A 27,194-nucleotide genomic window follows, 5' to 3' on the forward strand; every position below is an offset into this window, starting at 1 on the left:
ACCTCTTGGGTGGGGGCAGTGTGATGCTCTGGGGAGGGGGGGACGTGATCAACAGCCTGCCCCTGCATTTCTAATGACCAGTACTGTTTATTGTTCTTATGTTAAAAATGCTTTTGTAGGATTATGGTGGGAAGTTCCAATTCATTTACTGTTATAGTTCAGCTTGGATTATACAGTTATTCGCTTGTGTGTTTGTGGGTCACCCTGACTGTAACTGGGGTGTGTGATGGTCACCTCCCCCGTCTGTGTGAGACTGGTTGGGTTCACTCTCCGGGTCATGGTGCCCGGTCTGTTTTGTGTTTATCACAATAAAACGGTTGTTCAGTTAACGAGCTTCCTCGACTGTCATTATGGACCAAGTGCTCGCCACATTTTTATTAAAGTACATACATGGCACCATTTATAACTCTGGGATTAATCTTCTTGCGGAAATACTCAATAAATCCAACAACTCTAATAGAATCCCACTGCTGCCTGTAAGGAGTTTGTACGTTCTCCTCGTGACCACATGGGTCTCCTCTGGGTGCTCCAGTTTCCTCCCATAGACCAAAGCCATACCAGTTGTTAGGCTAATTGGTCATTGATTAGGCTAGGTTAAATCAGGGGTTGCTGGGTAGTGCGGCGATGAGGGCCAGAAAGGCCTATTCCACACGGTATTTCAATAAATCAAAGAATCAGTGAAAACCACACCAACAGACAATCAGTGCACAGAAGACAGCAAACTATGCAAATGCAAAAAGAAATAATAATAATACTGTCTAGGACAGAAGGAGTAAAGGGAATTACAAACATAAAAACATTACACAGCAGTCCAATAAAACCTCTGAGGATATATTTTCATCAATGAACATTAGATTCAGTATATGTTGCATATGCTCCAAGTGAGCATATGCAATTCTGATAAGAAGCACAACAGAGAAAAATGAAGAATTTATCACTGCAGAAGAAGAAGTTAACCAATGGAAGAACATGACCTTCCCTGGAAGACATCCTCATGATCCAATTGCTGTAGATGTCATCAAGGAAGCGTCGAACGCCTGGCTCAGAGTTGGAGACCCCCTCACAGAAACAGAAGGGTTCCTTGTGGCAATGCAGGACCAGGTGAATAACACAAAAACTTTATCAATAGCACATAATAAAAACCACCAAATTCAAGACGCTAATTAGAGAAAATGGCAAGAAAAGACACAAATAATCCAACACATTACAGGATCCTGTAGCAGGTTAACTCAATCTGATTACTTACACGAGCACAATCAAGTGGCAAACATTCACGAAAATCTTGCTTTAAAATACAAGCTCATAAACCCAACCATATCTTTCTATAAATACAAGTCTTATCCAGTTTCAGAGTCAGAGTCCCACAAATCATATTACGATGGATCAGTTATAATAACTGTCATGATAAGTTAGCACTGGATATACAAGAACCACCTAATACATAGATGTCACCATTGCAGGCATACATAACATAGATCAATAAGTGAAAACACCAGAAATATGCTGAATTAAAAGAGGAAATTGTAGGAGTATGGAACATGAATAAAGTAAATATTGTCCCACTGGCAATATCAACAACTTGTATTATCCCAAAGTCACTACAAAATAGCAGTAAGCAATGAGGGCTACACTAGCAATATCTATGTAAATCTCCAAAAAGCCACAATACTAAATACCACTAGAATAGTCTAAAAGTTCCTAGCAATTAAGAAATGAGTGTACTTAGTTATGCCCTAACCTCAAGTTTTACCAGCTTGGACTGAGAAAAATATATAACAACAACAACAACAACAACAACAACAACAACAACAACAACAACAACAACAATAATAATAATAATAATAATAATAATAATAATAATAATAATAAATGAATGAATGAATTAATTAATAAGCAATAAATATTGAGAATATGAGATAAAGAATCATGAAAGTAAGTCCTTAGATTGTGAGAACATTTCAGCGATGGGGCAGCAGAAGATGAGTGAAGTTAACCCCACTAGTTTAAGTGCCTGATAGTTGAGGGGCAATAACTGTTCCCGAACCTGGTGGTGTGAGTTCTGAGGCTCCTGTATGCTCTTCCTGATGGTGGCAGTGAGAAGAAAGTATGACCTGGGTGGTGGGGGTCTCTGATGATGGATGCCACAACAACAACATCTTACTTAATGTCAGTAAGTCCAAGGAGTTGACTATTGAGGAAACTGGAGGTCCATGAACCAATCTTCCTCAGGGGATCAGAGGTGGAGAGACTCAGCAAAGCTAAATTCTTTGGTGTCATCAGTTCAGGGGACCATTCCAGCAACAATGGTCCATGCAGAAGTGCTCATTGGTGTGAAGGGCTTTACCCGTTATGAACTGGGCTGAATCCACTACCTGTTGTAGAACTTTCCATTTCAATACCAGGTTGAGATGCAACCTGTCAATATATTCTCCAGTTCACATGCATAGAAGTTAGTAAGATTTATAGATGTCATGCCAAATCTTTGTAAACTCCTAAGGGAATAGAGGCACTGCTGAGCTTTCTCCATAAATGCTGGAGGTCTTCTGAGATGATAACAGCAAGGAATTTTAAATTGTCGACCCTCTCCACCTCTGATCGCCCAATGAGAACTGGCTCATGGACCTCTATTTTCCTCTTCCTGATGTCAATAATCAGCTCCTTTGTCTTGCTGACATTGAGTAAGGGGTTGTCGTGGTGGCACCACTCAGTCAGATTTTCAATCTTCCTCCTATGCGTTGATTAGTCACCACGTTTGGTTTGGCTTATGACAGTGGTGTTGTCAGCAAACTTAAATATGGCATTGGAGATCTGCTTAGCCACACAGTCCTAAGTGTATAGTGAGTAGAGCAACCTTGTGGCACACTTAGAACATAGGACATAGAATAGTACAGCACATTACAGGCCCTTCAGCCCATAATGTTGTGCCGACCCTCAAACCCTGCCTCCCATATAACCCCCCCCACCTTAAATACCTCCATATACCTGCCTAGTGATAGGTATATGGAGGTGTCTTTGTGTCTTTGTGCTGATAGAGTTTGTGAAAGAGATGTTTTTGCCAATCTGAAATGATTGGGGTCATCATCAAACTGTCAAGACACTTCAACACTGCTACTGCACAATAGTCATTGAGGAAGGTTACCACGTTCTTCTTGGGCACCGGCATAAATGAAGCCTGCTTAAAGCAAGTGGGTACCTCAGAACGCCAAACTGAGAGTTTAAAGAATGCTCCAGCCAGTTGATCAACACAGGTCTTTGGTACTCAGTTAGGTATGCATCTTGCTTGGATGCTTGCCATGGGTTCACTCTCCTGAAGGATGCTTTCACATTGGCATTGAGACTGAAATCATAGGATCTTCAGGACTGTGAGAGTTTGTGTGATTCCTCCATGGTTTAACAGAAAAAGTAGCATTGAGCTCACCTGGAAGCAAAGCACTGTTGTCACCTATGTCACGGTCTCACTTTGTAAGAGATGGTAGCATTCAAGCCGCACCACAGCTAACAGCATCCTTCATTGATTCAAGTTTAGTCTGGAATTGCCTTTTTGTCCTTGAGATGACCTTCCAGAGTTTGTAGCTGGACCTCTTGTAACCTTCTTGGTCACCAGGCTTGAATGCCTCTGATCTGGCCCTCGACAGATTATGGATCTCATGGTTCATCCAGGCTTCTGGTTGGGGGTAAGTCCGTTATCTCTGAGCATTCATTTCGGTAAACTACTTCTACAACATTCCTGACACATTCACATTTTTCAAAAAAATGTGGCATTCTGAACTGGATTCAATGCTAAAAGTGGAACGGAATTAACATTTTATAAAAGTTCATTACGATGTCCCTGATTTTGTTCATACTGAATGATGGAGGGGGCTTGAAGAGCAAAATGACCCGTCACTGTTCCTTTCTGTAAGGAGTATCATAGAATGGATTACAAAGGCACAGGAATTTCAAAACGGAATTCCAAAATACATGCCAGGTAAAGGTATGGCTCCCAATGGTGGATGATGGAAATTAAGGATGTACCAGAAGTTAGAATTAGAAAAAAGAAGGAATCAAGTGTGAGTGAAATTAAAAGTAGAGTCATAGAAATACTGAAAACATGGATAGAAATTTTAAGATTATCAGAACGGAGAAGCTCTTACCCTCACTTTCTTCACAGCCTATCAGATTACTAAATGGGAGCTGCAAGGATATATTTGTCTTTTGTATGAAGCCAGCATTGATCAGCAGGAATAGAACCAGCAGTCTGGTTCTGCATCTCATATTCCCATTGAAGTAGCATGCCTACAGCACAACATCTATTCCTGCTTCTATAATATAGTGTAGCATATTGTGATTAATGTTTGATGCTATGAGGTGATTCATCCTGTAACAAACAAGAGGAAATCTGCAGATGCTGTAAGTCCAAGTAACACACACAAAATGCTGGAGGAACTCAGAAGGCCTGGAGGCATCAATGGAAAAGAGTGCAGTCAACATTTCAGGCCAAGACCCTTTATCAGGGCTGGAAAAATAATGAGGGGTCAGAGTATCACGTTTGCTGTTGTGTGCTGGGGCAGCAGGTTGAGGGTAGCAGACACCAACAGAATCAACAAACTCATTCATAAGGCCAGTGAAGTTGTGGGGGTGGAACTGGACTCTCTGACAGTGGTGTCTGAAAAGATGATGCTGTCCAAATTGCATGCCATCTTGGATAATGTCTCCCATCTGCTCCATAGGTACTGGTTAGGCACAGGAGTACATTCAGCCAGAGACTCATTCCACCGATAAGCAACACAGAGCGTCACAGGAAGTCATTCCTGTCTGTGGCCATCAAACTTTACAACTCCTCCCTCGGAGTGTCAGACACCCTGAGCCAATAGGCTGGTCCCAGACTTATTTCCACTTGGCATAATTTACCTATTATTATTTAATTATTTATGATTTTATATTGCTATATTTCTACACTATTCTTGGTTGGTGCGACTGTAACGAAACCCAATTTCCCTCGGGATCAATAAAGTATGTCTGTCTGTCCGTCTGAGTAAGAAAGTAGGTTAGGGGAGGAAGAACCACAAGGTGATAGGTGATACCAGGAGGGGGGAGGTGAAGTACAGAGCTGGGAAATTGAATGGTGGAAGAGATACAGGACTGGGAAGGGTGAATGTGATAGGAGGAGAAAGAAGGCCACGGAAGAAAGGGAAGGGAGGGGAGTACCAGAGGAAGGGGATCGGCAGGTAAGGAGATAAGGTGAGAGAGGAACATGGGACTGGGGAATAGTGAAGGAGAAGAGGGACATTACCAGAAATTTGAGAAGTTGATGTTCATGCCATCAGGTTGGAGGCTACCCAGACGGAATATAATATGTAGCTCCTCCAACCTGAGTGTAGCCTCATCGTGGGAGTAAAGGAGGCCATGGACTGTCATGTTGGAATATCATTTTAAGTGATTCATCCAGTAATCCCTTTGAATGAATCTTAGCCAATATTATTTCTTTAATTTTGTCAGGATCATCATCAATTGCTCTATCACTGTTACTCTGCCATGTTATGTGCTCTTTATCGGGCACCATTCCAACACTGTTTACGGGATGAGGTGGCATCACTTGGCTCAAATCAAACAAGGTGATGGAGGAACTCAAAGAGTCAGGAAGCATCTATAGAGGGAAATAGACAGTTAATGTTTCAGCTTGGAGCTTCAATGAAAAGTCATTTATAAAGGAAAGTCGTGAACTTCCTGTGAATTTCATGAAGTCTGCAATTTTCTGATTTTCTGTGAATCTGACCTGTTAAAAAGGAGCCCGGACAGGGATAGAGTAATTCAATGGTTTGGAAAGTATACCTGTCAGCCAGGCCATGAATTTGCCTTAGCAGTGTGTGTGCTGTGAATAGCATTGCCATTCATACAGTTACAGCCTATGTAAGATCTGCTTTGTCATTGGGATCTCTTCTGGAGAAGGTGGGACCGGTACAGATTGGATGGGTTGCACCTGAACTCGAGGGAGAGTAATATCCTTGCTGGTAGGTTTGCCAGCATGGTTCGGGAGGGTTTGAACTAATTTGCAAGGGGGATGGGACCTGGAGCGATAGAGCAGTGAAAGAAGTGCATGGAGTAAAGCCAGATCTAACATATAGAGAGGCTTTGAGGAAAGAGCAGCAGAATAAAGGGTATAAAGGTAGTAAGGTAGAAGGGCTAAAGTGTGTGTACTTCAATGCAAGAAGCATCAGGAACAAAGGTGATGAACTGAGAGCTTGGATACATACATGGAATTATGATGTAGTGGCCATTACGGAGACTTGGCTGGCACCAGGGCAGGAATGGATTCACAATATTCCTGGATTTCAGTGCTTTAAAAGGGATAGAGTGGGGGAGGGGGGGAAGGGGAGGAGGGATGGCATTACTGGTCAGAGAAACTATTACAGCTGCAGAAAGGGTGGGTAATGTAACAGGATCCTCTTCTGAGTATGGGTGGAAGTCAGGAAGAGGAAGGGTGCAGTTACTCTACTGGGGGTATTCTATAGGCCCCTGGTAGCAGCAGAGATACCGAGGAGCAGATTGGGAGGCAGATTTTGGAAAGGTGTAAAAATAACAGGGTTGTTATCATGGGTGACTTTAACTTCCCTAATATTGATTGGCACTTGATTAGTTCCAAGGGTTTAGATGGGGCAGAGTTTGTTAAGTGTGTCCAGGATAGATTCCTGTCATAGTATGTTGACAGGCTGACTAGGGGGAATGCCATGCTAGATCTATTATTAGGTAACGAACCAGGTCAGGTCACAGATCTGTCAGTGGGTGAGCATCTGGGGGACAGTGATCACCGCTCCCTGACATTTAGCATTATCATGGAAAAGGATAGAATCAGAGAAGACATGAACATTTTTAATTGGGGAAGGGCAAATTATGAGGCTATAAGGCTAGAACTTGCAGGTGTGAATTAGGATGATGTTTTTGCAGGGAAATGTACTATGGACATGTGGTCGATGTTTAGGGATATCTTGCAAGATGTTAGGGATAAATTTGTCCCGGTGAGGAAGATAAAGAATGGTAGGGTGAAGGAACCATGGGTGACAAGTGAAGTGGAAAATCTAGTCAGGTGGAAGAAGGCAGCATACATGATGTTTAGGAAGCAAGGATCAGATGGGTCTATTGAGGAATATAGGGTAGCAAGAAAGGTGCTTAAGAAGGGGCTGAGAAGAGCAAGAAGGGGTCATGAGAAGGCCTTGGCGATTAGGGTAAAGGAAAACCCCAAGGCATTCTTCAATTATGTGAAGAACAAAAGGATGACGGAGTAAAGGTAGAACCGATTAGAGATAAAAGTGGGAAGATGTGCCTGGAGGCTGTGGAAGTGAGTGAGGTCCTCTATGAATACTTCTCTTCGGTATTCACCAATGAGAGGGAACTTGATGACAGTGAGGACAATATGAGTGAGGTTGATGTTCTGGAGCATGTTGATATTAAGGGAGAAGAGGTGTTGGAGTTGTTAAAATACATTAGGACGGATAAGTCCCCGGGGCCTGACGGAATATTCCCCAGGCTGCTCCACGAGGCGAGGGAAGAGATTGCTGAACCTCTGGCTAGGATCTTTATGTCCTCATTGTCCACAGGAATGGTACCGGAGGATTGGAGGGAGGCGAATGTTATCCCCTTGTTCAAAAAAGGTAGTAGGGATAGCCCGGGTAATTATAGACCAGTGAGCCTTACGTCTGTGGTGGGAAAGCTGTTGGAAATGATTCTTAGAGATAGGATCTATGGGCATTTAGAGAATCATGGTCTGATTAGGGACAGTCAGCATGGCTTTGTGAAGGGCAGATCGTGCCTAACAAGCCTGATAGAGTTCTTTGAGGTGACCAGGCATATAGATGAGGGTATTGCAGTGGATGTGATCTACATGGATTTTAGTAAGGCATTTGACAAGGTTCCACACGGTAGGCTTATTCAGAAAGTTAGAAGGCATGGGATCCAGGGAAGTTTGGCCAGGTGGATTCAGAATTGGCTTGCCTACAGAAGGCAGAGGGTCGTGGTGGAGGGAGTACATTCAGATTGGAGGGTTGTGACTAGTGGTGTCCCACAAGGATCTGTTCTGGGACTTCTATTTTTCGTGATTTTTATTAACGACCTGGATGTGGGGTTAGAAGGGTGGGTTGGCAAGTTTGCAGACGACACAAAGGTTGGTGGTGTTGTAGATAGTGTAGAGGATTGTCGAAGATTGCAGAGAGACATTGATGGGATGCAGAAGTGGGCTGAGCAGTGGCAGATGGAGTTCAACCCGGAGAAGTGTAAGGTTGTACACTTTGGAAGGACAAACTCCAAGGCAGAGTACAAAGTAAATGGCATTTTACTTGGTAGTGTGGAGGAGCAGAGGGATCTGGGGGTACATGTCTACAGACCCCTGAAAGTTGCCTCAGATGTAGATAGGGTAGTTAAGAAAGCTTATGGACCACTCTTTGGTCTGGAGGAGCCATTGTACAGGATCGGAAAACACCACTGAAAGCTCTATCATGGGCACTAGCTTCCCCATCATCAAGGACAGCTTCAAAGGGCAATGCCTCAGAAAGGCAGTGTCCATCATTAAGGACTCCCATTACCCAGGATACGCTGTTTTCTCATTGCTATCATCAAGGAGGAGGTACAAGAGCCTGAAGACATACACACACTCACACCAATGTTTCAGGAACCGAGTTTCCCCCTCCACCATCAGATTTCTGACTGGACAATGAACCCACAAACACTACCTCAGTATTTTTTTTCTTTCTTTCTCTTTTTGCACTACTTACTTGATTTCACTATTTTAATATAAACTCCTTATTGTAATTTGTAGCTTTTATTATTATGCACTGCTGCTGCAAAACAGCAAATTACACAACATATACCAGTGATATTAAGCCTAATTCTGATTATTCATGGGTACCAGAGGGATTGGAGCTCTGGATGAGGATCACAATATAATAATTTAAAAGTTTACCTGTAACACTAAACTGTGTGATGGGCAGCACTGTGAGTTATGAGGAGGATACAAAGGGTTCAAGGTGATTGAGAAAAAGGACAAAAAATAGCAGCAAAGTACAGTAGGATGTGGATAAGTGTGAAGTTATTCAGATTAGTAAGAATGATAAAAGGAGGTGCATTGGTTAAACCATTCAATGTTAGAGAAACCAAACACAAATGCAAAGCACACGCACTCAGGCTGCAGGCTAATCTTAGCTTTCTGTTGCATAACCTTTAATTCTCAGTCCCACTCCTCTTCCAAACTGTCTCTCAGCATTCCCCTTTACTGCCATAGTGCGGCCCAAAGTTAAGGTGAGGAACCACACCTTATCTTACACCCAGGCACTTTGCAACCCTCTGGAATGAATACTTAATTTTGCAGCTTTAGTCAGACTGTCCTCTCAGTGCCAAGTCCCTTTCTCACTCCAGTTTCATAAATGCCTCAATGCAATTCACGTTGCTCATCACCTGATCTGTTTTAACTGATCTCTACTTAGACTTTTGTCTTACACTTGACTTCTCCCTCCAGCTGCACTTTACGAGCTGACACCCCTCCACTCTTCCCCAGCACTGAGGAAGGTCTCTGATTTCCCTTTCCACAAATGCTGCCTGGCTGCCTGAGTTCTTTCAGCACTTCTGCTTCTGTTACAGATTCCAGCAGCTGGAGTTTTATACATTTTCCATGTCACAGCTTCATTCTGGTGTAGCCCCTTGTTTTTGTTTTGTAAACATTCAATTTGATTTCCTGTGTTATGGTGACACATTGAGCTGCAAGTTATGAATATATCACAGTGCATCTCCAAATGACATCCCCCAGTGTGAGGGAGGTCATTCTTTCCATTCTTCATTCTGCCGTCTCTGATGTCCTTGCTTGCAGTGCTTCTGTGCTACCTCTTTCTGTCCCTAGTGCTTCCTCTTTTTTCAGTTTTCCTCAGAATAATCGCAATTCCTTCATCATTGTTGGGTTAACATCCTTGAACTTCATACCTGACAGGACTGTGAAAGTAGATTGATGACACACTATTTAAGCAGTGTATGATGAATATTTTATGAGGGATGTGGACATTATTGCCAAGTTCAATATTTATTACCTGCCCCTAATCACCCTCCAGGAGATGGTAATGAAGTGCCTCCTTGAACTACTGTAGACCATGAGATGTACTATGTGCAGTTATGTGCAATTAACCACAAGTTTTCAGGGCTGCTTCAGATGGGAATTTAGCATCAGCCATGCTACCGGGAACTTGGCTCATATGTAGGCCAATTTGACATAATTCCTGCTCTGAAGGCAAAAGTTAAAGAACATGTTTTATTTTATGGAACAAGACATCGGTGTGGTCATTGTTACTTCTGGTAACTTATCATCAATTTATTCAACAAAATAATCAATCAAGTTCCACATCTGCCAGAATAGAAACTTGAATTCATATCTTTAGATCATTAGTCCATAATTACTATCCAACCATAAACTATATGCCCCTTCTCAGAGGCCACTTTAAATGAGCAAAGAACAATCATCTTCTCAGTGACAAAATAACACTAAAAGTATCAGTGACACTTAACAAGGAATATTCCAGCACCACACACAAAATGCTGGTGGAACGCAGCAGGCCAGGCAGCATCTATACGGAGAAGCACTGTCGACATTTCGGGCCGAAACCCTTCGTCAGGACTAACTGAAAGATAGTAAGAGATTTGAAAGTAGGAGGGGGAGGGGGAAATCTGAAATGATAGGAGAAGACAGGAGGGGGAGGGGTGAAGCTAAGAGCTGGAAAGGTGATTGGCAAAAGGGATACAGAGCTGGAGAAGGGAAAGGATCATGGGACGGGAGGCCTAGGGAGAAAGAAAGGGGGAGGGGAGTACCAGAGGGAGATGGAGAACAGGCAGAGTGATGGGCAGAAACAGAGAAAAAAAAGGAGGGGGAAAAAAACTAAATATATCAGGGATGGGGTAAGAAGGGGAGGAAGGGCATTAACAGAAGTTAGAGAAGTCAATGTTCATGCCATCAGGTTGGAGGCTACCCAGCCGGTATATAAGGTGCTGTTCCACCAACCTGAGTGTGGCTTCATCTTGACAGTAGAGGAGGCCATGGATAGACATATTAGAATGGGAATGGGATGTGGAATTAAAATGTGTGGCCACTGGGAGATCCTGCTTTCTCTGGCGGACCGAGCGTAGGTGTTCAGCGAAATGGTCTCCCAGTCTGCGTCGGGTCTCACCAATATATAAAAGGCCACACAGGGAGCACCGGACGCAGTATACCACACCAGCCGACTCACAGGTGAAGTGTCGCCTCACCTGGAAGGACTGTCTGGGGCCCTGAATGGTGGTGAGGGAGGAAGTGTAAGGGCAGGTGTAGCACTTGTTCCGCTTACAAGGATAAGTGCCAGGAGGGAGATCAGTGGGAAGGGATGGGGGGGACAAATGGACACGGGGAACTCTATCCCGAGTGGGGTGGTGGGTGGATGGGGTGAGGGCAGATGTGCGGGAAATGGGAGAGATGCGTTTAAGAGCAGAGTTGATGGTGGAAGAAGGGAAGCCCCTTTGTTTAAAAAAGGAAGACATCTCCTTCGTCCTGGAATGAAAATCCTCATCCTGAGAGCAGATGCAGCGGAGACGGAGGAATTGTGAGAAGGGGATAGCCTTTTTGCAAGAGACAGGGTGGGAAGAGGAATAGTCTAGGTAGCTGTGAGAGTCTGTGGGCTTATATCAGTAGATAAGCCATCTCCAGAGATGGAGACAGAAAGATCAAGAAAGGGGAGGAAGGTGTCAGAAATGGACCAGGTAAATTTGAGGGCAGGGTGAAAGTTGGAGGCAAAGTTAATGAAGTCAATGAGTTCAGCATGTTTGCAGGAGGCAGTGCCAATGCAGTTGTCGATGTAGCGAAGGTAAAGAGGGGGATGGATACCCGTATAGGTTTGGAACATGGACTGTTCCACAAAGCCAACAAAAAGGCAGGCATAGCTGGGACCCATGCAGGTGCCCATGACTACACCTTTGGTTTGGAGGAAGGGGGAGGAGCCAAAGGAGAAACTATTGAGAGTAAGAATTAATTCCGCTAGACGGAGGAGAGTGGTGGTAGAGGGGAATGGGTTAGGTCTGGAATCCAAAAAGAAGCGAAGAGCTTCGAGACCTTCCTGGTGGGGGATGGGGGTATATAGGGGCTGGACATCCATGGTGAAAATAAGGCGGTGGGGGCCAGGGAACTTAAAATCATTGAAAAAATTCAAAGCGTGAGAAGTGTCACGGACATAGGTGGGAAGGGATTGAACAAGGGGGGATAAAACAGTGTCAAGGTATGCAGAAATGAGTTTGGTGGGACAGGAGCAAGTTGAGACAATAGGTCTACCTGGACAGGCAGGTTTGTGGATCTTGGGTAGGAGGTAGAAACGGGAAGTGCGGGGTGTGGGAACTATGAGGTTTGTGGCAGTGGATGGGAGATCCCCAGAGCTGATAAGGTTGGTGATGGCATAGGAGACTTGTAGCCTGGTGCTCCTTACTGGGATCATGATCAAGGGGTAAATAAGAGGAGGTATCAGAGAGTTGTCGCTGTGCCTCGGCCAGGTTGAGGTTAGTACGCCAGACTACAACAGCTCCCCCCTTATCAGCGGGTTTTATAGTGAGGTTGGGATTGGTGTGGAGGGAGCGGATTGCAGAGGAATGAAGATGGAGGTTTAGGATTGCGAATATTTTATTAATTCAAAGGACTAGTTATATAGTTAATAGTATTAATGTGCTCCCCACTTATCCAGAGGAAACAAATATATAGTTTCTTTGTTGTAGATTCATTGAAGTCTCAAAGGATTCCTTACTCTTAATATTTCAAAAGCTGTTTGTTAATAATACTAAACAAGGAAGACAGGAATGTAAAAATGATATCAGAAATCCTGAACAAATATGGTCCTGATGTTATGCCTGAAAGAACTCGTGCTTTATTGATCATTAACCTGTTTCTGATATGTCTGCAGATATTTCCGAATAGGCAAGATAAAAGACAAGTGCATTGGGATAATGGTTGAAATCTCAGTTTGGAATAGATTCATTATTAAATAATTAGTTTGTTGCTTCTGTATTTAGAGGAATAAAGGGTATGCACCATCAGATGCTTAACATTTTTGTCAATTCAGTATTCACAAGTGTTCTGGATCTCAATTACTTTAAAATGTGTGACTTGATATGAAATAGTAATAAATTAATAGCACCAAGGATAAGGCATTGGTGCCTTAGCAGAAAATGGAATAGAGATTGGGAGGAAACCCAGACACTGTGTTCAGTACAGTTGGGGTAGTCAGACTTTAAAAACATAGAAAACCTACAGCATGGTACAGGCCCTTCAGCCTACAAAGCTGTGCCGAACAAGTCCTTACCTTAGAACTACCTAGGCTTTACACATAGCCCTCTATTTTTCTAAGCTCCATGCACCTATCCAAGAGTCTCTTAAAAGACCCTATCGTTTCCGCCTCCACCACTGCCGCCGGCAGCCCATTCTATGTACTCACCACTCTCTGAGTAAAAAAGTACCCCTGACATCTCCTCTGTACCTGCTCCCCAGCAATTTAAAACCATGCCCTCTCGTGCTAGTCATTTCAGCCCTGGGAAAAAGCCTCTGACTATCCACACGATCAATGCCTCTCTTCATCTTGAACACCTCTATCAGGTCACCTCTTATTCTCTGTCGCTCCAAGGAGAAAAGGCCGAGTTCACTCAACCTATTCTCATAAGACATGCTCCTCAATCCAGGCAACATCCTTGTAAATCTCCTCTGCACCCTTTCTACGGTTTCCACATCCTTCTTGTAGTGAGGCGACCAGAACTGAGTACAGTACTCCAAGTGGGGCCTGACCAGGGTCCTATATAGCTGCAATAACGGTATCATTCGCACAGTTGCCCAACACGATATAGGGTTTGATTCTAACTCCAAAGTCTGGGTTTGAAATTTACATTGACATCCAGTGGAATACATGTACCAACGGAAGGGCACTTTTCATCCAATGGGTTATGGGAGCTGTTCACTGTCCCCTTTAGGCTGGTATAAAAATGGAAAAGGCCAGGAGCCTGTGTGCCATGGCTCTCAGATCATAATTCTGTGCATAAATTCTTCCACCACTTCATACCATTGAAGGAAACTAAAATGACACAAATATGATACTGAGCTCAGATCTAAGGAGTGCAACATTTGCTGAGAAATCTCTGCAAGAATTAATGCAAATGAATAAAGAGCCTTTGCTGCAAACACTGATGGGATAGCAAAAAGAAAGGCATTGAACCATGAAGCATTAGAGCAGACCACAGAGCCTAGAGTGGAAGTAGCAACAGAAATAGAGACACTGATTGCTCAACCATGAGGTACTGGGAAAGAAGGAAATAAATGCATACAGTTATGCAGCACTTCTCACTGCAGGACATTTTGAAGTGCTTTCCAGCACTTTTGTGTTTTATGAAGTATGGAGGCTCATGCAGAAACTAGTCACCTTTTTTTGCAACAGCAAAGTTCCTCAAAAAGCAAGATGATTATGACTCGATCATTTGGCCTTTGGGTTGGCGTACAAACAAATGTTAGCTCGCAGACCACCCATGGATACATTAATATGGATTTTTTTCTGTCTTGCTTTAACATTTCATGCAGAACTGCTTCTCTAATCCCTTAAAGTGAAATCATGGATCATTTGCTCATGCGTCTGCAATGGGACTTAAACCCACAACTTACCATCGTGAAATCAAGAATGCTACCAATTCGGAGCATTCCCTAATAAAGTAACCTGTATTCAAGGTGGGTGATTTTGAACAAAAATCTCTTGGATGCAATCTGAAATGGTTGTGTGATTCTTGCAATAAACATCAATTTATAGAAAATGTGATATCTGAGAAGTGTCAGGATAACTAACCATTCCATTAAAATCTTTTATTCCATCACACAGAAAATAAATGAAATGGAATGATAACTTTGATTGTAATCTAAAATTATTGTGTGGTGTTGGCATTAAACACCTGGAGCTCCATCTAAAATCTTCTTAGCATTCGCACTGATATAGGAATAGGCATAATTAGCCAAATGAAGACCTCTGTGGTCTGATGATGGTGAACTGTCATTGGGAAGACCTGAATACTAAAGGTTGCCTTGTTGGACTGAGATCATAAAGCTTTACTCTTAATTAAAAAATTAGCAAAAAAAAAAAAGACCTTCTACTGGAAACGTTACCAATGGTTAATTATAATATACAAGATATTAAAGGCCTGTTAGGCTCTGCCAGATATTCACAGTTCCGCTCAGTCTAATTCATTTCTGTTTAGAACCATAGAACTATAGAACCATAGAACATTACAGCACAGAAACAGGCCTTTTGGCCCTTGGCTGTACAAAACCATTTTTCTGCCTAGTCCCACTGACCTGCATCTGGACCATATCCCTCCATAACCCTCTCATCCATGTACCTTTCCAAGTTTTTCTTGAGTATTTAATGTTTAAATTCTTGTTTTATTAAAATAGCAATGTTGCAGCTTCTCACTTCTAATTCCCATCCAATGATGTATTGAAGCCAAAATCAAGTTTTCTCAGACAATTTCATACTTCCTTTATTCGTGCACTAAAAATTTCCACTTTGTCTGCAATTCTTCCAAGTCCTTAAATCTACGCAACTAGACTTGCTGCTACACCAAATTGTTGGATTCTGATGTTTTTAATCCAATGTTCTTTTGGAAGTCTGGAAAGAGGCACAAAACTTGACGCTTCATGATCTTTTTAGAAAACAAAGTGTTAATAGAACCCATGTTAATAGACACTAGAAGGGAAAGCACAGTTCCCTCCCTAGCTGGGGCACCTACTGCCTTAATAAACAGAATAAAAATAATACAATTCAAATTGTGTTTTAACGTAAGGCAAAAAGAGTTTGGAACACTCAACAAGCTTGGAAACATCTGCAGAAAGCAAAGCAGTCTTAATGTTTTAGGTTGAAGATCCTTCTCTGATGCTGCCTGTGGTATCCTATGTACACCTCTGAGACCTTACACAGATTGGAGGACTGGTTTTCTCTTTCCTTTGGGGCACCTTCACTCTGTCTGCTGAAAAAGGCAGGATCTCCCAGTTGCTACCCATTTCAATTCAGCTTCCCATTCCCATTCCGAAATATTCATCATACCACATTGGGCAGCACAGTAGCATAGTGATTAGCACAGTGCTTTATAGTGCCAGTGAACTGGGTTCAATTCCCACCACCGACAACAAAGAGTTTCTCCCCATGATTGTGTAAGTTTCTTCTGGGTGCTCCAGTTTCCTCCTAAAGTCCAAAGATGAACTGGTGGGTACATTGGTCATAGTAAATTGTCCTGTGATTAGGCTAAGGTTAAATCAGGGTTGCTGGGCCGATTGTTTGAAGGGCCAGAAGGGCCTATTCTGTACTGTATCTCAATGAAATAAATAAAATAAAACATCCTCTGCTACCATGACAAGATCAAACTAAGGTTGGATGAACAACCTTTTATATTCTATCTTGGTAGCCTCAAACCTAATGGCATGAATATCGATTTTCTGACTTCCAATCATTTCACTGCCAGCTCTCCTCTTTTTTTCTATTTCCCATTCTGGTTACCCTCTCACCCTTTCTCTTCACATCACATCCCTCTGTTTTCCTCCTCCTTCCCTTTCTTCCATGGTCTACTGTCTCTTAGAAGATTCCTTCATCTCCAGCTCTTGATCTTATTCACTTATCTACTCCCAGCTTCTTACTTCAACTATTACTATGCTACCCACCTCCCTCTTTCTTCTTCACCTGGTCTCACGTATCACCTGCCAGCTTGTATTCCTTCCCACTGAATAATTGTGGCTTCTGCCCAATTCCTTTCCAGTCCTCATGAAAGTTCTCAGCCCCAAAGGCTAACAGTTTATTTCCCTCCATAGATGTTGCCTGACTTGGTGAGTTCCTCCTGCATTTTGTGTGCGTTACCCTTCTATCTCTTTTACTATGCTGATGAAGGAACTCCAATCAGACATGTCAACTCGTGTTCACTCTCTTCAGATTACAGCCTGACCTGCTGAATGTTCCCAGCATTTATGGCTTTGATAGTAGATTACAGAATCTGCATTGTTTTTCTTTCATCTGTCTTTTTCTACTTCAAAAATTATTCTGAATTTATTGATGTGGATGAAAATGTGTTGACTATTATAGCCATGCTGAATGATTGATCAATGGCTATGAATGCAATCACAGTTGTTGGCCTTCCTCCTCAATATGGTGCCAACAGCAGTTTGCTTTCAGTCAGTGCTGGTTTGAGCATGGATATTCCAGACTTTGAAGAAATCATGGCAAGAGCAAATCTGATTAATTGTTTGGCTAGACCTTTAGAAATTGGCTGGAGTAGAGGCACATGATATCCAAGTGATATCAAGTTATTTCATGCTATATTAAAATAAAGCATGTTTGGAAATTGTTTAGGATATGTAAAACACTTAGCTGTAAATGTTTCAAACTGTGCCTCAGAAACTAGAAAGAGAGCTAAAGAATAGTTCATAGTTAGAGTAGAGTTGTGAAACTCAGGCAAAAATAAACTATTCTTGCAAATACATATACAGTGCATTCCGGTTAATTAAGTATCGGTTAGTCAGGGCAGCCGCTTATTTGGTACAATTCTTAAAAAACAAAAACTAATCAAGAAGATAGCTGGAATTTCCTTTGTTTATTTGAGACACCAGGCTGCTTCATTTGGGCAGGAGGATGTTACTAAATAGTGTCAGTCGTGTGTACTTGTGTGCCGTTAGACACTACACCATGCTTTGAATGAGCAGTTTTTAAATAGCATAAGTTGCTGTATTTATGTTCAAAAAGCAGTGATTCTTGTCACTAATATTTGTTGGGAAATAAGCAGTAAGACAATACAGAACTGTGCTCACTGTGGTTTCAAGCATTCAGGCTTGGAGGTAACAAAAACAGCTGGGAGTGAAAATGGAACAATTTCACCACTTCAACAAGTTAGAAACTACAAATGTACAAAGAATATGAAGGTATTGACAACCATCTTGAATGTTACAATGACAATGAAGATTTGGAGGATCCATTCGTTGACAGTAGTGTATGAAGGCAGTCAGTTATCTGCACTCGGTGTCTGTATGATTTTGTTCATTTGCAGTCGAAAGAATGTGATGTGGATGAATTCCTCCATCAAAAACTATTTGGAACGAATACGCAGTTAGTAATACTGCAAAAGTATTGGTTGTCTTCTAATTTATTTGTATTTCATTTAAATACATAATTTATTGCTTAGTTTGTCATTGTTATACACTTTTAACTATTTCCATGAAACTTCGGCTAATTGGGGCAGCAGCTTAATTGAGCCACAATGCACTGGTCTTGGTTTGTTCCAATTAACTGGAATCCATTGTATATCCACCATATATATATTCTTTTAACAAACTAATGTACTGATTCAATGCATTTGTAAGGTAGAATATACATGCTGTGGGGATGAATGTGGGTTCAGTAAGTGTTGTATATTTAATATTCAAGTAATATTCGAGTAAGTTTTAATATATATGTTGATTAAGCATTTGTGTTTGCTTAAGCAATTCATTACAAGTTATATGTATAAATCCATGAATTGCAATAGAGCACCTGCAATAGAGCTTGTGGGTCCAGGATAGGACTGTATAGTCATCAAAGATCTCACTGTTAAAGGAGTTGAAGTCGTCATCGGATCTCGATGGACAACCGAAGAAGTTCGCTTAAGCAATTCATTACAAGATATATGTATAGATACATGAATTGCATAAGTCATCATGCTACTATGTGATACATGTGTGCCTTGCTTAAAATAGCCATGAAGTTAGACCTGCATTTTCAAACTCATGTGTCTTCCTTTGAATTAGTTTATTGTTTTGAACTTACTAAGCATAAAAGGAAGTATCTGCTAGATACACAGATTTATTGAGGAAGAATAGGAATCTACATAAGCATAAGTTTGCTGGAGTACTCTACAATTAATCTTGGTGTTCTTTTAATGTAGTCTTTAATTTACAAGGTGGCTAGGGACCTGACAGAGTCCGTGATCTACAGATGCACTCAGACTGTGGTTCTTCATGGCGATGGGTTCTTGCTCTTGGAGTTTGCTGAGCAGCCTAGCGTTTTGATTTCCAGGAACAACCTGGAAAACATGTGCTTCAGGGTGCAGTCCCATGGATGGCCCAATTCCTCGTCGGTGTTGTTGACTGGCGTGTTGCGGGAGATTGAAACTTCAAGACAGCAGTGTACGCTGCTGTCAAAATAAGTGACACTGCAGACTACTCTACCATCAAAACAGTGAGCTGTTGGGCTCCCCTCTCACTGTGGCAGGAGTCTCTGCCTCATTAGTGAGATGTCTCACTAATGGACAATGATGTTTTGATGGATTTTAGATCAAGGTCTCTGGGGAGAGGGGTAGGGGGAGGGCTGATGCTTTTGCTGCTGTTTGTGCATGGGAGGTGAGGGAGGCTTTGGGTGTTCTAATGTTTTCTTGTCAGTCATTCTTTGGGGTTTTTCTTCTGTTTCGTGGATGTCGGTGAAGAGTAAGAATTTCACATTGCATACTGTAAACATTCTCTGATATTAAATTAAGCTATTGAACCATTGACCTCAGTAAACATAATATAAGAGAGACATTACTGAGCAATACATTGATCAAAAAGCTCCCTGCAGTAAGAAGCAGAGCAGATCCAAATTAAATCGACTGGGGGTAAATCTGATACATCCATGATGTTTAGGCTTCAAATTAATGGAGCCTTTTTACTGGATAAACAGCTGATGCTGGCACATATCAAAAACTCCATTCCTTGCACATTGGACAGTCTTACTGACAGAACCACACTTCAGCAGGTGCCATAGCTCCTGTCATGTACCTGGCTCTGATACACCTAGAAAACAAAGACCCTTTTGTCAGACTGCTGTTTCTGGATTTCAGTTTGGTATCAAAATTATTGTCCCACAGACCTTGACAGACAAACTCCTGCTCCTTGTTCGAAAGACAGCACTGTGCAACTGGGTATTGGACTTCCAAATGTACAGACCTCAGATAGTCAGGATGCACAACCACTCCTTCCTCCCCATCATCCTCAAAACAGGTGCCCCCCCACCCCCCAGGGCTGTTTGCAGAGTCGACTACCGCACATTCTACTCACACACGACTGCGTGGCCAAACACGTTGTCAAGATCGCCAATGACATGACAGTGGTGGGGCTCATCACCAACAACAATGAGATGGTCTATAGAGAGGAAGTGGAAGAGCCTGAGGGCTGGTACCAGGAATATAACCTCTTCCTTAATGTTAAGAATACAAAGGAGATGGTTATCGACCTCAGGGAAACTCACACCACTCACACACCCCTTTACGTTGGCAGCACAGCAGTGGAAACATCTCACACAATCTCTCATGATCTGGAACGCATCCTACAGTTAGGAAAGCTCATCAATGCTTCCTCTTTCTGAGGAGGCTAAAGAGAGCTGGACTTTGCACATCCATACTCACGTCAGTCTACGGATATGCAGTAGAGAGCAACCTAGTCAGCTGTATCACTGCATGGTACGGAAACGGCTCTGTGGTGGCCAGGAGGACTCTACATCTGGTAGTCAAAGCTTCCTAATGCATCACCAGCACAGTCTACCTGCCATCAAGGCTGTGTATACAGAAAGGTGCCAGAAAAGAGCCAGGATATCATGAAGGACCCCATCTACCCTGCTCATGGACTGCTTCTCCAACTTGCATCAGGGAGGAGGCTATGTAGCATCTATGCCAGTCCTTCCAGACTCGAAAATAGTTACTTTCTTTGGGCAATAAGGCTGATCAACACCTCCACCTACTAACCCACCCCTCCATGCTCCTGTCAATCACCTTATGTACAGACACTCCTCTACCTAGCTTCACTTTATGGACATATAATCAATCTTGCATATATGCTCTCTTATGTGTATATATTTCAAGTCAAGTCAAATTTATTGCCATTTAACTATATACATGTATACAATGTATAAAACAATATAATGTATATAGAAACTAAACAATGTTTATCCCAACCATGGTGTAAAACACACACATAACACACATAGCACATGATAACTTATGAAGATATGGATAAAATCTACAGATGAATCGCACAGAAATAACAAACTAAAGTGCATTAATATTAAATATTGAAAGGTACAGAACCCATTAACCAGTCACATTTGGAATACAATACATGAGGGAGTTCAGAAGCCGAATGGCCTGGGGGAAGAAACTGTTTCTCATCCTGACCACTCTTGTATTTATGTGTCGTAGTCTCCTGCCTGATGGTAGGAAGTCAAAGAGAATGCTGGATGGATGGGTGGGATCAATAATGCCAGGGCCCTGTGTATGCAGCACTCCTGAGAAATATCCTCGATGGATGGTAGGGAGACCACTACAATCCTCTCAGCAGTTCTCAGAGTCTTCTGTAGGGACTTCTGGTCCGATGCTCAACTGCTTCCATACCAGATGGAGATGCAACTTCTCAGGATGCTCTCAATGGTTCTTCTGTAAAACACAGTTAATACGGTGGGGGGGGGGGGGGGGGAGTGGTGGAACCCTGGTTTGCCTCAATCTTCTTAGGAAATGGAGGTGCTGCTGTGCCTTTATGTTCAGGGAGGTGATGTTATGGGACCAGGTGAGGTCATCCATGATGTGAACTCCCAGGAACTTGGTGCACTTAATTCTCTCTAAGGAGGAGTCACCTATTCAGGGAGGGGGATAGTTCGCTTGCACCTTCCTGAAGTCCACAGTGATTTCCTTTGACTTCTCCATGTTCAGGCTTAGGTTGTTCTTCTCGCACCAATCCACCAGCTGCTCCACTTCCTCTCTACACTCCGTCTCATCATCATTCTTGATAAAGCCAACTACTGTTGTATCATCCACAGACTTGATGACACGGTCTGAGCTGGATCGAGCGACACAGTCGTGCGTCAGAACTGTGAACAGCAGCAGGCTGAGCACACAGCCTTGGGGAGTGCCAGTGCTCAGCGTAATGGTACAAGAAACATTGGTGCCCACACAGACTGTCTGTAGCCTTACTGTTAAGGAGCCTGGCATCTAATTGCAGAGTAAGGTGTTGAGACCCAGCAATGACAGTTTCCCCACTAGTTTCTGGGGTATGATGGTGTTGAATGTCGAACTGCAATCTGGCTATGAGACCCCATTTTCCAGGTGGGACAGGACAGAGTGGAGGGCAGAGGCTACTGCATTATCACTGGACAGATCTGAACGATAAGCAAACTGGAAAGGTTCCGATGTAGCCGGGAGAAAGGCTTTAACGTGCTCCATGATCAGCCATTCAAAGCACTTCATCATGGTTGATGTTAATGCCACCAGACGGTAGTCATTTAGGCAGGTTGCTATTGTCTCCTTTGGCACTAGAATGATGACTGTCACTTTGAAATTCAAGGGGACAGTGGTTTGTTCCAGTGAGATATCCATCAGCACCTCCATTTACTTGGCTGTGCAGTCTTTCAGAACCCGGCCTAGTATATTATCGGGCCCCACATCTTTGCATAGGTTGACCCTGGCAAGGGTCTTCCTCGCCTCAGTTTCAGCCGGGCGGAGTGTCTGCTCCCGAGGGAGTGGGGGGAAGTGGTGCTTTCCTTGCCAGCAATTCGTTCTGTGCACAATATTTATTCAGTTTATTATTATTATTATTATTTGTTCTTTATCTTTTGGGCTTTTTTTTTTGTACTGCCTCAGATCCGGAGTAACAATTATTTCATCTCTATTACATTTGAGTACAGGAAATGACATTAAACAATCTTGAATCTTGAGTCTGGAACAAATTGATCAAATATTCTGCATGATATATCATATCAGCATTTCATTAACCTCGATAAGTCACCCACTATTGTAAGTGTGGTGTTATTTTTTTTTGGTCTCCATCTTCCAGATCACCAGCACTGTTATTTCTCCAAATGCTACACTGAAGAATTCATTACTTACCTATCAAACTACTGGCCACTTTGCTGTGTTAAAAAGAACAATATTTTCAAAATCTTTTTATGTCCACTCTCATCCAGCTGCCTTGGTAGGCTCAAACATTTCAGCAATTCAACCTCATTTGTGTCTTTAAGATTGCAATGTCAAGCACGGGCTAGAATTGGAATTGAATTTCCCTATCAGAGATCAAACTGCAGCACATCTGTGTATTGCCATTTGACAGAAGCAACCAAAGGCCAAGTTCTTTCTAACTAGCTGAGGGTAAATTCTGTTTACTTAATTATTCATATTCCATTCCATAATATCTGTTGTTGAAATAGTAATGACAATCAATACTTAATCTAACACTCCAACTATGACCTGAACAATATTAGGTTGACCCCTGTAGTTACAAGTATCTGACTACAAAATTCACTTAACAGTACCTGTTGTGTGTGTGGTGCAATGACTGATTTACTGCCAACAAGGAATTTACTATCTTCCTCGAATTAATACCCATGACCACGTGCACAAGGATCATATCCATCAAGAGGAAACTCATTTGATGTTTAAATCTGTATGTTTAGACCAATTTAACATGTATACAAAGTAAAGACACAAAACGACAACATATATGTCATATGTAATACTCATTGTTAACAAAGACTGCTATTTCAAAACTGCACCACTTTAAGAATTTAAGTATGTGATTGATTGTTCATTTCAGTGAAGATATTTACCCCAAAGATCTCTGGCTTTGGAGGCTGGGAGGAAGTCACAAATGTAATGCTTTTCTGTATTTAATAATGTATGCTCATTGTTAGCTACAACTGACAATTGCCTTTATTTTATAGAGTGAAGGGTAAAAATGTTGATACATACAAAATTTTGACTAATCTTGAGAAGGAACATGCAGGTTTTAGTTTCCTAATTGTTAACAAGCATAAAGAAAATTAGAAAATACTGAGGGTAGTCAACAGATCAGGCAATACTTGTAGAGAGAGAAACAGAGTTAAAGTTTTAGGATAGCTCTGCTGAAAGATTGATAAATGTTAACTTTGCTTCTCTCTTCACAGATGCAGCTTGGCCTGCTGAGTATCTGCATCATTTTTTTTTTATATTTCAGATTTACAGCACTAAAATTGGGAAAATTTAATTCAAAAAATCATCTGACATAGTTGATGATTGCAAATTTAAGAATAATTTCTTAAATCAATTTGTCATATATTTCCATTAGTAGCTCAAATCTGTATGTGTCCCTATTCATACATCAATTCTTATCATTCAATTACCAGGTTGCAAGCAGATTCTGTTACAATGTTTCACAGACAATCTCATTAAAACCACATGCCTTATATATTATCCTACCTCTCTATATCTTTTTTACCTATTAAGCATTTAAGTATATGTCTTGATATCCAAACTATGTATATACTCTTTTCTTTTAATTTTACAAATTATTTTGATGCACAGGCTCAGTAACTAGTTAATTTCTGAATACCTACAGCACAAGCTACATATTCAGAGTAATTGCTGCTGTAATTTGTCCAAAACCATACCAAACTTCAAACTCAGAACATAAATAAAATATATATTGATCTCAATGTTCCCCAAGGGACAAATACATAATGTTTAAGTAACAATTACCTGATAGAACTGTAAAGATAGCAGCAAAGGCATTCAGCTTTAACCCATCGATCACATTTGTGTAGTGGCAGATCTCTATACACATGAGACTGAGGCCAACGATCAGCAAGAGAATATAAAGGATTTCAGCCACAATGGACAACCAGAGAACACCTAAAAAAACAGATGAATGAGAGAAATAATTGTACCTACAGTGTAAGGAATCATCAGATTAAAAGCAGACGCTAACTAGACATCGTTAAGCTATTAATCAAGTGAACCATCTTTTCTGATCTGTTATTTATTATTATATATCCTTCTTCCAATAGCAAGGTTGTTAAAGTCAGGGGAAAGCTACTGGTGAAACTTGATGGGATGTTAAATGTCCCTCTCCTCCCAGACAATGTCTGATCTGATGATTATTTCTGTGTCTTCTAATAGATGTGGGCTGACCTTGGCTGTAGTGCCTCCTATAAACCATCACCATGAATTGATCAGCTAACATCCAAAATAATGATCACTCTGCAGAGGTGATGTTACCTGTCAAATCATCCAGCAACAAAGCTCATTACCTTTGAGACAAGATAGAAAGAAAATCACTGTGGAAAAATTGCTTAAAATATCATGAAAGCTCAGAAATTCATTTGCCTTTTATAAAACACAGAGATTATACGCGACTATAGCACTGTTCTAAAAAAATTCACAGCAAAAAATCATAAGCTTAACTTGCAATGTATGACTGCAGCATTGCTCACTTTGCACATTGTCCTTTTCAGCACATGCATTATCTACTGCAGGATGTCACAGCTGTCAGTACACAGTCTTGCAATCTGCATTTTAGTGTCACAATCCAGGGACACAATGAGATGTTCCAAGATTTATGTGCATCCAGACGCACTCTGTTCATAAGTATTAAATTATCAGCTTGATGCATGCATTTAGTGTTTTCTAAATACAGGATGATCAATCACAGCCTCCCCAATATAGGACTCTGAGCTTAGCAACTCAGGGAAAGAGATCAAACTCACGTTTTGTTTCTATTTGAGCAGGGAGAATCACACCCTGCATGATGGAATTTGGACCAAACCTAGCAGCAAAAGCCCAAGAGGCTGAAGGTATAATTGCAGAGTTCTAACTTTAAGCTCATGGCTTTAAGCTTACCGCAACTTGGAACTTGCTATCACATGACTAATTCATTCATTCCCAGTGCCCAAGAGAACTGGAATGTTAGCTTGAATCCAGTTTACCTCAGTGGAAATGCACTTGCTTTCTGAAACATGACTTTTTTGCGAAATGGTTCAAATCAAAGATGTGCACATCCGCCTTGAATTTCTAATTAAAATTTCAGATTCAGCAACAGATCTAGGGTCACAGAGACATGCAGTACAAAACTGGTCCACCATTTCTACAATGACCATCAATCATCTATTAATCCCGCTTTTCATTTTACCACATCCTCATTAACTACCCCTCCTTCTGTCACTCCTTCATAGACCAGAGGCAATTTACCTAACAAATTGTACATCTTCGTGATTATAAAGAAATGAGGTTCCCCAAAACAAACCCAGATAGTTACAGGGAGAATGTGCGAACTGCACAGACAGCACCCAAGGTCAAGACTGAACCTGGGTCTCTAGAGCTGTCAGCTAGTGTGAATGCTCCCTTTCAAAAGAGATTTCTTATAAGTCTATTCTGGTTTATCTTTCTTTTTAACAGGTTTAGAGTCCATTTATCTGAAGCCACTAGTGTGAGATTATTGGGAAACTTGATTTTGGACAGAAAGTGAAAATCAAAACAAGTGCAGGTCCTGGAAAGATGAAACGGAAGCAAAAAAAAACTGCTAACACCCAGTGAGCCAGGTTGTATCTGTGGAAGAGAGATCGGGGTTATGTTTTGTGCAGGAAACACAAAAAGTTAGTATGCAAGTGCAGCAAGAAGGCCAATGGAATGCTGGCTTTTATTGCTAGGGGGATGGAGTATAAGAACAGGGAGGTCTTACTGCACTTGTACCGGGTATTGGTGAGACCACACCTGGAGTACTGCGTGCAGTTCTGGTGTCCATATTTAAGAAAGGACATATTGGCTCTCGAGGCAGTGCAGAGAAGGTTCACTAGGTTAATTCCGGGGATGGGTGGTTGATGTATGATGAGAGGTTGAGTAGATTGGGACTCTACTCATTGGAGTTCCAAAGAATGAGAGGCGATCTTATTGAAACATATAAGATTGTGAAGGGGCTTGATCGGGTGGATGCGGGGAGAATGTTCCCAATGATGGGTGAAACTAGGACTGGGGGCATAATCTTAAAGTAAGGGGATGCCATTCCAGGACTGAGATGCGGAGAAATTTCTTCACTCAGAGGGTAGTGGGGCTGTAGAATTTACTGCCCCAGAGAGCTGTGGAAGCTACTACACTCAATAAATTCAAAACGGAGATAGACATTTTCCTGGATAAAAATGGCATTAGGGGATACGGTGAGCGAGCAGGTAAGTGGACATGAGGCTAGGTTTAGATCAGCCATGTGATCTCCTGGACCAGTTTTCGATAGCCTGGATGGGTCGGAGAGGAATTTTCCAGATTTTTTCGCCTCAATTGGCAAATCGTTTTTTTTTCCCCCGGGTGATTACATGGGTTTGGGCGGGATGAATAATAAAATAAAACGGGTGGCATGGTGCCCTGTTGGT

General features: G+C 41.9%; 1 protein-coding gene across 1 annotated transcript in view; it reads right to left on the reverse strand.

Moving 5' to 3' along the window:
• Positions 1-27,194, reverse strand: part of gsg1l2b (gsg1-like 2b) — a 189,249-nt gene that overhangs the window by 139,059 nt on the left and 22,996 nt on the right. Inside the window, exon 2 of the mRNA XM_073025831.1 lies at positions 24,535-24,687. Coding sequence (XP_072881932.1) covers positions 24,535-24,619 — 85 coding nt within the window. The 5' untranslated portion in view covers positions 24,620-24,687. The remainder of the gene's footprint in view (positions 1-24,534; positions 24,688-27,194) is intronic.

Source organism: Hemitrygon akajei, chromosome 22, assembly GCF_048418815.1.
Source record: "Hemitrygon akajei chromosome 22, sHemAka1.3, whole genome shotgun sequence".
Taxonomy (NCBI): domain Eukaryota; kingdom Metazoa; phylum Chordata; class Chondrichthyes; order Myliobatiformes; family Dasyatidae; genus Hemitrygon; species Hemitrygon akajei.